At 38.0% G+C, this 13,162-nt stretch overlaps 1 protein-coding gene across 2 annotated transcripts in view; it reads right to left on the minus strand.

The window, feature by feature from the left end:
• Positions 1-13,162, minus strand: part of LOC107691233 (probable helicase with zinc finger domain) — a 71,730-nt gene that overhangs the window by 31,185 nt on the left and 27,383 nt on the right. For both annotated transcript variants that reach the window (XM_016489741.1, XM_016489742.1), the window contains 7 exons: positions 12,742-12,921; positions 10,884-10,985; positions 8,769-8,947; positions 7,700-7,818; positions 6,106-6,251; positions 3,476-3,623; positions 2,138-2,321 (listed from right to left, as the gene is read on the minus strand). In XM_016489741.1, the coding sequence (XP_016345227.1) occupies positions 2,138-2,321; positions 3,476-3,623; positions 6,106-6,251; positions 7,700-7,818; positions 8,769-8,947; positions 10,884-10,985; positions 12,742-12,921 (1,058 nt within the window). The remainder of the gene's footprint in view (positions 1-2,137; positions 2,322-3,475; positions 3,624-6,105; positions 6,252-7,699; positions 7,819-8,768; positions 8,948-10,883; positions 10,986-12,741; positions 12,922-13,162) is intronic.

Consider the following 13,162-nt stretch of genomic DNA (forward strand, 5'->3'; position numbering starts at 1 on the left):
TGTTTTATTTTGTGAAACCTAACTACGTATATGGAATAACCGTTTTATAAAAGCAATAATCCCCGTGAAACTGTGGTTTACAGTGAATTTATAACAGCTTCGTGTCGTGCCTAACAACGCCCCTTAGTTGTTATAAATTCACTGTAAACCACGGCTTCTTGGGGCTTATTGCTTTAATGGTCAATAATGGTCACATGACATGCAAGAAATAGATAAAAAACTTCTTTATTTAGTTTTGACTTTGTAAGTGGACTTTAAAATAGACCCAAATCTCTTTTTAGTTGTGATAGTGTCTCAGGTTAGTGTATTAGGAGCCCAATTAAACTGAATAATAATAATCATCATCATCATTATTATTATTTATTCAATTTTGTTGGGCTCCTAAAACACCTGAATTTAAATCCGAGTGTAACTTTAAGAAATATATTACTGTTGTAAATTACAATTATGCTGTCAAGAAAAAATCATCATTGCAAAAATGTCACATTTACATGTGTCTTAAATCCTTCACTTTTAAACATTCAAACTCTCAAGCTCTAAACATGTCAAATCCTTGAGCTTTTATTTTGGCAAGAATACTGCTGAATTATGCGAAGACGCTTTAAGAAAACAGGGTCAAATCTGATTTCATGTTGGAAATCTTGAAATCTAGAAAGAGATTTCTTCTTGCAACCTGTGAATTACGACAAGTGCAGAACTTGCAGTGACTTCTCTTCTTTGGTGCCCAGCTCAGATTGGCAGCCTGAATCAGGTAGTGATGGCTTAAAATAAATATCTGTGCCAAACAAGCAGCTGAGTTACAGGGATTTCTCTAGCCATTAAAAAAGGTGATTTCAACGCAACAGGCTGAACCAAACGCCATCAATTATGCACAACCCAATCTGGCTTTTCAAATGAAACCTGCAGGACACCAGCTCTTTTCTCAGACACCAATCACACATTTGGCCGGTGAAATTGCTGTCGGGTAAACTTGCTCTTTCTGCCACCCTTCTGGGCTGACTCATGGGGTCTGGTCTAAAACCTAGTGATCTTCCTTTGATTTTAAGGCAGCACGGGCACATTCCAGATGCGAATATCGGTCAAATGTTAGGTATCTCAATTATGTTGAAGATACCTCACTTTGACAAAATTGTGAGGTAGCATCAAATGTTTCTTTCTGCAGAAAGGCAATCTTTCTAACTGGTCGGTGAAAATCCAAGATGACAAACTATTAGGGCTGCAAGATTAATCATATTTTAGTCATGATCACGATTTCTGCTCTTTGATATTTGCCCCGCTAGTTATTTATTCTCAAACCGTTTTCATTTGACATTTTTGTCATCTTGCATTGCTATCCATCAAGTCTCCATGAGGTTGCCAGATGTCAAGTGCTTAATCCCCCAATAATAGATTTTCTCTTAAATGGATACATTTTCTGCCCTCCATTGCAATATTCTACTCATATGAAAGGTGTAAAGTTGAGGTCACATTAGCGACATTTAATGGGCAAAAAAAGGTCAGTTTATTGCCAATAGTGTAGTGATGTATGAAGCACAGCTCACACAGTCACTTTCAAACCAAGCAGCTTTCTGCTGGTCAAAGCACCAAATCTGCACGACTAACTTGAACCCTTTGTAATATCTGCGCTTGGAAATCTTTCACCTTCACATGAACTTCCGGATTGCGTGGATGCCTAATGGATTTCGCCTGCAAAATTTTGTAGAGCAACTGTAAATGTGACTGCACCTTAATGGAGCCAGTCTACATACCTTCAACAAGGTCACTTGTACCATTTGCTAAATCTGTGAGCAAATCTTCTCGGTGACATAGTACGTATAATAAATCCAAACAAAAATTGACTAAACTTTTCACTTCACAAGACATTAACTGATGGACTGCAGTGGTGTGGATTACTTGTGGATTATTGTGATGTTTTTATCAGCTGTTTGGACTCTCAATCTGACGGCACCCATTCACTGATTTAATGCTGAATTTCTCCAAATCTGTTCCTATGAAGAAACAAACTCATCTACATCTTGGATGGCCTGACTTAAATTTTCAGCAAATTTCTGATACCATACTTTTCCCCAAGAAACGATATAACTTGTGCAATTTCGACGTATTAAAATACACTGCAGATCTGGCATCTTTCACTCACCCTGGACATTCAGCACTCTCTCCACGCTGACCTCTGGCATCCTCTTTTTGCGGAGCTCGGCTCTGATTCGGAAGACCTGGTCGGCGTAGGGCGAGACCACGCCGATACTCCCCTCGTCCAGCTTCCCCCAGGCCACGGGCCACTTCTTCCTCATCTCCTCCACCCGCTCAACTATCTCAAACACCTGCAGAAGGACAACAGAGCATTCCCAACGCATTCTCAATGATAACGCTCCAATATGTACACACACCCATTCAACTGGAAACAAGGCCAGTTTACACCAATTCCAGCACAATAAAAACTACACCTAATTAGGGATGCAACGATTAACCGCGAGCCGGTTGAAAATCGATTTAAATATGTGACGATTCAAATCGGTTGCTAAACAAATCGCGATTCAATTAGGGGTAAGAGTTTATATGAATGCATGTCTGAGGGGAACTTACTGTCTTTTGATGGTATTTTTTCTTTTCCTCTTGCCTCTGTATAATGCATATTAAAGGGCATAAGTGCAGCGCTGACTTACTGTCTTTAGAAGAGTTTAGATGGTATTTTTTCTTTTCATCTTGCCTCTGTATAATGCATATTAAAGTCCATAAGTGCAGCGCTGCTTTGTTTACAGCGGAAACCAAAGAAACACTTTAAGCGCCACCTGCTGGCAGAGAGTGAATCTGCGTCTCGTTCGGTTTCGGTTTCATGCAGATATTTTTATGCATAGTTTCACAAAACTGAAGCCAAACCATTCTGTTTTTGCTTCAAATTTCGAAATTATACAATCTAATTTAGATTAAAATTTGCTCATGTTGCATGTATGCAGCTTGTTTGTTTGGATCGTGATTAAAATGCAGTGGTTGCCTCTAATTTTAAAAGGAAAGAGCACAGACAAAGCCTTATTTTGTTTATATGAAGAGATTTATTTTATTTGTGTTACATATTTATTTGATTTGGGGCTTGTTTTAATTTAAATTTAGTTATTTACATTTACATTATATTTAAATTTTGTTATTTAGCAGACACTTATTCAAAGCGACTAACAAATGAGGACAATAGAAGCAATCAAAACCAACAAAAGAGCAATCATTTACAAGTGCTATATTAGTATATTATATTATTATTATTATAGTGTTATATTTCAATTTCACAAAGAAACGTACAGTATTTTGTCCAAGCAATAATAAAAGGACACATTTAATTTATAATTTGTCTTAAATCTCATTTTGTAAAAAAAAAAATCGTGAATCGAATCGTGAGTTGAGTGAATCATTACATCCCTACACCTAATGGATCGGAAGTGCAAACAACAACAAAAACTCAATTTCTTGTCAATATTGGGGTCACCTCGGCGTTGTTGTAGTAAGCCGTGCTGTTCTTCTCTTGCACATCTTCTCCACGGGCAGTGAAGAAGGTCAGAGGGTAGAAGTCCTTATGGGGCGGCTGCTTCCCGCTGGCCATCAGTTTGCCCTCGTAGAAGAGCTCAGATGTATAGCTGCGGTCAGCCAGAACACACAGTCAGCACTTAGTGCCTTAAAAAGGTCATTTAGCTCCTTATTAAACTATCAAGAGCTATAACTCTAAAGATTAAAATATAAACACTAGAAGATTAACAGCTTCTGCATATGAAGTTCATTTGCAAAAACCGATAAAAACCGATTACCGTGCATTATTCTCCACATGTAGCGCAATCTGAACCCTAAACACGTTTTGTCAAAAAAGCCGGTTTAGTCCACTTTCAAGGCATCACGAGTTCAGGTTTTACTGCAGAAGCTGACAAGCACCCTTGTTGTTTTTGAACAGAAGCCGATAAGTCCATTTTAGCTCAAAACAACCCAACTGCAGTTTGATTGATATATCATATCAAATATAAAAACTTGATTTCTGAAAAAAAAATAAAAATGGAGTTATCGGTTTTTGCAAATGAACTCTTCATATATTCTAACACATTCTGTATTGGCTGAATCGAATATTACTCACTCAAACGTTCCACAGCACAAAGATATGTAGATTGTATGCAAAATGATTACATAAAAACCGACATCATGTAAATTTCTGTGTTGAAGACAGCCATATCCATTTTAATTAATAATTTAAATCCAAGCTCTCCAATCAAGGATGCTTTAATAATTTTTGGTGGTCCATCTTAGGCTGCCGTTTTTGTTCTGTTTTGTCAGATTTCAATCTCAAAACACACGATTGGGCGTCCAAACAGGGATTTACAGCAAATGTGTTAATGTTGGCATCGACTGTACCGTCTGTGTGTGTGTGTGTGTGTGTGTGGCTATAAGCCTCAATTTTTGCATGTAGTGCCTTGTCTGTCCCTGAGGAAAATAGTCTTGTTTTACATTTAAATCATGGATTGACTGCTCCCAGGAGGATTATGTTTTATGATCGGACAGATTTACATAAAGTAATTCAGGAATATACAGCGGGGTTCAAAGTCTGGGTCCACATTGAAAATCTGTGAAATACAGCTGAGGACTTGTAAAACTAATAAAATTATCCAAAATGAATAAGGAATATTAGTAAGACTGTACAATAAGGTTCAATTAGTTAACACCAAACTAAATTATTTAACATCAACTAACAAAATATTAACAATAATGCATATACTGTAACAAATGTATTGCTGATTGTTAGTTCATGCATTAACCGCCACTAACTTATAGGAGCTGATTGTGAAGTGTTATTCTGTAAAGTGTTATAAAGTATTATTCTGCACTATTTCTAGGTCATCCGTCACATAAGCGCATTCGTGACACTGATAATGTGACTCCTTCGTACAGACGGTCAGATTCTTGTTGCCACTGAAACTCAAAAGTAAACAAATACTGCTGGAGAGCATGATCATCAGGTCTGACAAACGTGTGTGCTGCTGTCATTAAAGCAAATATAAAAAATTCATTAAATATTTCACTCATGTTTGCAATGTATTTAAAATTAAATCACATCAAAAAAAAATAAAAATTTAAAATAAAATTGAGTGAAACGTCATTGACAACCAGGGGTGCACATACGTTTTTCAGTCTGCTTTTAATGAGAGCACCTAGAGGTTTGGTTCTCATAGTGCACATAGTGTGACCCATTAAATATAACTATAAAAAAATACAATAATAGTAAACATAATATAATTGTGTTTTATTTAATTAGGTTATTTTTAAAAAATAAAATTATTTAATTTACATTTTTTATTTTTTTTATTTTACACTTAGAATATGCAATGCTAATATATACATTTTATTTTTGTACTTTTTTCTTTATTTTTTTTTTTTAATATGAATTTTCAACATTTTCAAAACTAAAATCAGCACGCTTATATTTTAGCCTGTGAACCAACCTGTGAAACGTGGATTTTAAAGAAGGGAATTTCTGGTGTTATTGTGGTATTATGAAATGTTGGTATTACCATGTTTACTAACTGAACGTGTTCTGGGTCATATATCGTTCAGCGTAATTTCATTCAGTAAGGGGAACCGGTCCATGTTGGCATTTGCACAGTAACAGATGAATGTGCACAAAAACATCGCTTAATCGATCGTATGGCCTTGGACGACAACAAAAAATGAGAAGCATTTTCCCCATTTCAAGTTAATGAGTCTACTTATTTCACTCCCCTAACGATGCACAATTATTTAGTTGGTCGCCTTTTATTATTTGGATTTAGATTGCTTTTTACCTGCAGTCTGACATTATGAGTTATGTCCTTGTAGTTGAGAACTTCTGATTTGTGTCATACATATAGTATATCCACATAAAAACCAACCCAAAAGTTAAACGGAAAAAGCCTGAAGCAAAACTGGAGAGAGAAGCAGACAGGAAGAGAGAGACAAAGACGTAAACGTGAGAGACTGCGAGGGAGAATCTGTTGGCAGACGTGTGCGTAATCATGTCTGCAGCAACACGGTCCTAATGCTTTGTGTGTTTGCATGTCTGTCTCTCCTCAGGAAGAGTGGTGTGAAAAAGTTCACACCTACTTGATGATTGCCTCATGGGAGCGGTAGTTTTCGCACAGCAGGATCCTGCAGGGGTACTCGGATGGGTAATGCTCGTACAGCCGGTCCAGCAGAGACACGTGCAGATTCCTCTCCCGCGCAAACTCGCTGTACACGAACGGACTGAGCTGGAAGACAGGAAAGCTCAGAGTCACTCTTAAATGCGTTACATTAGACGATGGCCTTTGGGTTCACAGAGCTCGAGTCAGTCTTGATATTTACTTTAGGATGAACTATTTCTTGAACCTAGATGTATTGGCTGTTTAGCTATTTCAGTCACTCAAGTGCAGCTCCTGTCTCTTTGAATGGGGAAACGCCAAGCTTACGATTACATTTCATATTTCAAATCACCAATGAAATCTGACAACAACGGTCTCATAAATGCGGTTTCTTTTGCTCAAATAGCATCTAAAAAACTTATTTCTCAGGCTAGACCAGCCAGTTTCTATAGCAACCGGAGCTTCTAACGGCAGCTGCAGTGATGCGATGACTTTACCCATTAGTGATTGGCTCTTTTATTCAGAAGGTGGGACTATTCTGCCATATTGCACATTGCACTTTCTCCCATTCTTAAAGTCCCCATGGAATCAAAATTAAAGTTTTTTTGGGTGTATCAATACGTTAGTCTTAAGGTTATCTATAAGGCAGTGTGCTCCAAAACAGTGACAAAATTCAGATTTAGAAGATATAAGCATTCAAAGCTTGCAGTTCGTCACTTCCGCCAAAACGGCTCAATGATTTTTTTGACATCACCCCGTACTTCAGCTTCTCATCAAGTCTTCTGACCAATCAAATGCTCTCTAGAAGCCGAAGCGCCCGCCCACTGCACTATAAATAGACGCTGAAGCTGCAGCTGAGATCGGTCGCTTTGTTCACAGTGTAGTATTTCCTATACAGTGAATGGCACGTAGTGCACAATGTAGGTGATAGGGAACGATTCAGACAGTGTAAATATGCTTTCGATTGGGGCAAATGAGGTCTGGTTTCACGTTGTGTCACGCGAACCGCGGCAGCGCACACAGTCTGATCCGGACTTTGGCTCCGGTCCAGAGACGCGATCGCACGGAGCGGATCATATGTGCGAGTCGGCATATATTAAACACTTTTACAACTACACAGCCTCAGCATGATTATGACCACTATTTTGTTTTACTAAGAGTTTCATATTGAATCTAGGGGGTAATCTATTAGACTGTGGCTGTTTGTGGCTGTCAAAAGCCCCACCCCCTTTTTTAAAATAGCCAATAGAGTTTTGTTTATATCTGCTCGGGCCAGAGCCGCTGAGCTCGGTAAAGCCGCATATGACAGCCACAGTCTAATAGATTACCCCCTAGAGTCAAATTAACTAAAATCATGAAACTTACATAACTTAATGAGACCATCAGATTAACAAAAATGAAAATTAAGGCCCTATGAAAACAGTTTTATCGAATAGAAAGTTGTTTGAAATTACTGAAGCAAATAGGATAAATTTTGACTTCGTGTTGACTTTAACAAACATAATTCTCTGGTTTTAAGACAAGGACGACGCCTTGCAATGCTGCCATTCTCAGTGCTGATGGCATCACTCAGGTACCTGCATATGGTCTCCTGCCAGGACGACTCGGGTGCTCTTATTGGCCAACGCTAGTGGCATGATGGTCTCGCACTCCATAGCTTGGGCTGCCTCATCCAACAGGATGTGCGTGAATATCCCTTCAGAAACACACACACACACACACACACACACACACACACAGGAATGAAATATTCATTACATGGAGCTTCACAGGAGAAGGCATCAATAATAGATAACAGCCATTAACACAAAAGGATCTAGCATCAGATGCCACTGAGGAGGTTCTGCACGCAGCATCTCACGGGAACAGGTGTATAGTTTTAGTGCAGGTGTGTGATTGACACATACCTCACAGATGTGCCATCCAATGCAGAACACAGTGTCAAACTTTGCTTCAATACATTGAAATTACTGAAATGCCAATATATCCACCAAGAAAAGCAATATTGTGATCAATGTTTTTTTTTTTGTTTTTTTTTACAATTTTGTGTTAATTTGATTTTGATTCCATTACTCTGCATTTAATACACTACCATTTATTTATTTATTTATTTATTCAGCTTTCGGATGATGTATAAATCTCGATTTCGAAAAATTGACCCTTATGACCCTTATGTTTTGTGGTCCAGGGTCACATATATCAATAGGCCTATTATTTGGACTACAAGATATACAAACCCAAAATGTTTGTCAAACACATTAACGCGATGCCAGAAATCCGCAGTAATGGCTTTAATTGAACTGATAGGAAAAGTGCGAAGACAAACGAACAATGAAAAGACGACAGCGTTGAGTGTTAATGATGCTGAGTGTGTTAGACAGGCGAGCCGGGTCTCTTAGCAACAGATGATCCTGTGCGCAGACACATAGGAGGAAATTAGCCTCTCCTAATAAACTGTTGCGGACCCCGCTGCATTGCTCCTGCAGGAGGGGTTTAATGCGGCTGCGTCCAGCTGAGCTAAGTTCTGTTATGTCTTTCTGTTTTAATCAGATGAGTGCAGATTTGAAAACTTGCTTCAAGCGATGTCTTTAGCATTCCGAGAGTATGAGGAATGAAAGCGAGGAACGTGTGCGTGTGTTTGCTCACCTGGCTCCAGGTCAAGCTGGCAGAGGTACTGGGATGTGCTGAGAGTGACCACGGCCACACGGTGGCGCTCTACATCCTGTCGCGTGGGCATCTGGAAGGTGAAGTACGCTCCGGAGATCAGGCAGTACTGCTGCACCACCGGGTGCACAGTCTTCACCCAGCGGTTCCTGAAATAAACCCTGAACAAACACAGAAAAAGAGTCTAACGTTAAAGAGGTCATGTGATGCGATTTCAAGTTTTCCTTTCTCTTTGGAGTGTTACAAGCTGTTCGTGAATAGATAAGATCCCTGAAGTTGCAAAGACTAAAGTCTCAAACCCAAAGAGATATTCTTTATCAAAGTTAAGACTCGTCCACGCCCTCCTAAAATGCCTCGTTTAAACACGCCCCCACATGTCTACGTCACTCTGTGGGAAGATTTGCATAACGCCGCCCAGATGTGCACGCAAAGAAAGAACAAAATAATGTTCTTTTTTTAGCAACGTCATATGACCCCTTTAATGGGATGGTTCACCCGAAAATGAAAATTCGGTCATTTAGTCACCCTCATATCAGTCCAAAACCATAAGAGAGATTTCAGTCCATCTACTGAAAGTACTTTGTTGTATCAAAAAGTTTCATTACCAAGTTATGAAACCAAACATTTTTATTAGAAGAGCATGAACTGATGAACTGTGCACAATAAGACCAGGGTTACTTATCAAGACATGCTTATGCTGTCGGCACAGGCCAAATTTTGAGATACTAAGAGAGACAACAGAGAAACAGACTCGTGTGGGTGGTGTGCCAATGTGACCTTGAACTATGAGAAAAACACACAGTTTTAAAATACTCTGGATAACTAGCACCATCAAAATTGCATAACAAATTTCCTTCCACAACGACCAGTTTTCAAATCTTTCGATGCCATGTAACTTGTCCAATCAACATTTAGAAAACTATCACTGTGCCCCATTCTTTAGCTAGTAGTTTCAGATTAGGGATGTCAAAAGCACTGGTACTTCAGTGCCAGTCCATTACTAAAATAAAAAGAAATAAAAAAAATACCATTCATTTTTCAGTGTTATTTTTAGTATTATTTATATACATACTATCACAGTATTTATTATTATTCTGAATTAGTTTTTATTTTCATTTTTTCCATTTTCCTTTTGATTTTAGTATAAGCTTTAGTAATTTTGTTATTTGCATTTTTAATTTATATTCACTTTTGTTTTATTACATTTCTATTTAGCTTATATTAGGCTTGCCGCGATAGACAGTGCTGACGGTGATACCGGTGTTAAGCCGCAACACTTCACTTGCCCACCGCGCCACCGACCCCCACCGTCATTTTGATTTTTTTATAGTAATAAAAGTCATTTAGTTCAGTAAAAGAACAGACACTACAATTAAAAGCTGAACGCGGCTGCTCAATGCAGCATGCCGAACGACAGTCGCATTCTAAGGTGATTTTGGAAGTTTTTTTAAACTTAAGTTTAAAAAGTTTCTTATTTAATTGGTTCCACAGTGTTTGCTGATTTTTACTTTATTTAAACTTTGTGTAATTTATTTATTTTATTTGACATCAAGGTGTATGCCATGCCTCCAAGCTTTCTTACTCGTTTTGCTAATAAACGTTCTACGTTTCTTATTTATTTGGTGATACATTATACATGTTTACTTATTTCCAGTTTTGTACAGGCTACCTATTTACACTTTATGTAAGTTATTTGTTATTTTATATTAGGCATAGCCTGCCCTATAGCATGGTGTATTTTTATTTTGCCGCTATTTGAAAGTGAAAGTAAAATGCGCACGGCGCTTTTAAGCTATTTAAAAGCGAAGGAAAGCGAGGAAAAGAGGGAACGCCCCCACAGTAATACCGGTATTACCGGTGTTGTCACATGTCGATTAACCGGTGGGAAAATGTCCTCACCGTCACAACCCTAGCTTATATTTATTTCAGCTTTAGCTTTAGTAATTTTAGTACTTCAATGTAAACTTATTTTCAGTTAGCTGCCACAGCAAGAATTCTGATTTCATTATTTTTAATTTAATGATTTTTTTGTTTTTTTACAAATCTTGTTTTAATTGTAGCAAACAATGACAGTGACAACCATGCAGCGAGTGTTACCTGAGAGGTCGTGCGTGAGGATTGCCAGCCTCCACGTATGGATGAAGGTAATCTTTAATGTACAGATCTGCTGCACTGTTTGAATGTGTACAGATCAGAACCCTGAAACAAAGAGAGAACAACCGTCATTAGCACTCCTTAAGCCAAAGCTGCTTAAAGCAGGACAAAAAAAACAACAACAAAATTATCTTAATTCCTCTGTTCTTCAAGACTATTCCTCATGATTAGCAAGGAATGTTTTGGGATCGATACAAGTTAAGCTCCATTGGCAATATCTGTGAAATGCGGTTTTCACCGCAGGAAAATTAAATTCGTCTCTCAAAACACACACAATCATGTTTTCCACTTACAATGGAAGTCTATGGGGTTTAAAGGTAGAACTGTCCAAACAAGGTCTGTAAGCAATTCTTTCACACTAGTTTCATGTTAACAAGTATAACGTTTATGTCTTGTGGGTATAGTTTTGAAAAAGTGTGTATCATTGTGAAATGTCTTGCCCAAAAAGTGCATTACTGTAAAAGTAGTGTTAATGTTGTCAGAAGTCTTACTCCTGTGTCAAAACATATTTTTTTTGTTTTTAATCATATTTAGTCAACTTCTACTGTTTTTAGTTTAGTCAAGGTTTTTAATTGACAAAGCCTCGGGATTTTAGTCTAGTTTTAATCAATGGAAACAGTCGTATTTTAGTCATGCTGCACAATGGTTAAACTAATAATCACAGTTATTTTGCTCAAAATGATAAATCGTGACTTCTGATCCCAACTGTTGTCATTTAAGAGATCTGGTCAGAATTACTGCACTTTCACCTACAGGCAAAAATAAAGAGGTCAACTCAAACACCGGTTTATTTGAGCTCATCTAGTTTCCTCATTTATTAAATTATCATATAAATGAAAAACTGCATTATGAAAACTGATACAAATCAAAAGCTAAAACTGACATTTCTAATATTCATTTCAATAATTTCAGTAAAGGGGCAGGGCAGAAAAGCTCTGATAGGGGGATTTAAACGTTTGGCATCTGGCAACCCTAAGCATGAAAACCATAAAACTAAACAACCCTAAGCAAATGTTTTCATTTTCTTCCACCTTTTGTGTTAAAGAAAATATGTGACCCTGCAGCACAAAAGCAGTCTTAAGTCGCTGGGGTATATTTGTAGCAATAGCCAAAAATACATTGTATGGGTCAAAATGATCGATTTTTCTTTTATGCCAAAAATCATTAGGATATTAAGTAAAGATCATGTTCCATGAAGATATTTTGTAAATTTCCTGCTGTAAATATATCAAAACTTAATTTTTGATTAGTAATATGCATTGCTAAGAACTTAATTTGGATAACTTTAAAAGGCGATTTTCTCAATATTTAGATTTTTTTGCACCCTCAGATTCCAGATTTTCAAATAGTTGTATCTCGACCAAATATTGTCAAATCCTAACAAACCATACATCAATGGTAAGATTATTTATTCAGCTTTCAGATGATGTATAAATCTCAATTTCAAAAAATTGACACTTATGACTGGTTTTGTGGTCCAGGGTCACATATAGACAGAGTTTTGGATGGAGAGAGTTTTTATTTTTTAAACTATATTTTAGTCTCTTTCTTTTTCCATCAACCATATTGCAATTTGATATTGTCACAGTTATTGTGTAATGACCTCACCTCTTCTTCGTCTCGTCTTAGTCATGGAAAAAAAGTTGTCAATTAATATTTTCCATCAGTATTTGATAGCAAAATGAACACTCCTGTAAATGGGTTTCTTGTTTGTTTTTCACATATTGTGGGATGACTGGAAATTATTTTCTATGGCAAATTCCTTTAAGGCTGACCCTGAAACGCAAGCTTTCCTGCTTACCGTGTCTCAGGCTGCTTGAGGATGTGTTTGACAGCCTGGGCCAGCGTGAAGGTCTTGCCTGTGCCGTAGGGTCCGATGATGAGCACCGGCGGGAGGTTGATGGAGAGGGGGGTGGTGATGGCCAGAATGGCCTCCTTCTGCTTGGCATTTAGACGGGGATCCAGCTGTTCATCCCACTGCCTGTGGCAGTGAGGAAGAAGAACTTACACACTGGCTACAAATGCGCCGCTCACACAAACAAAGACGTCTGTGAGTGAACCAGTGCTGCAGGACAAGCAGATATTATTCATGTCCTCTGTCATTTTAGGTGCTTATAAAGCCAAGAGAGTCTTTGTTAGACAAGGAACTACTGCAAGCAGATCTCCAGATGTGTGTGTGTGTGTGTGTGTGTGTGTGTGTGTGTGTGTGACACTCGCTCGTT

The sequence above is a fragment of the Sinocyclocheilus anshuiensis genome, unplaced genomic scaffold (genome assembly GCF_001515605.1).
Source record: "Sinocyclocheilus anshuiensis isolate Anshui unplaced genomic scaffold, SAMN03320099.WGS_v1.1 scaffold202, whole genome shotgun sequence".
Lineage (NCBI taxonomy): Eukaryota > Metazoa > Chordata > Actinopteri > Cypriniformes > Cyprinidae > Sinocyclocheilus > Sinocyclocheilus anshuiensis.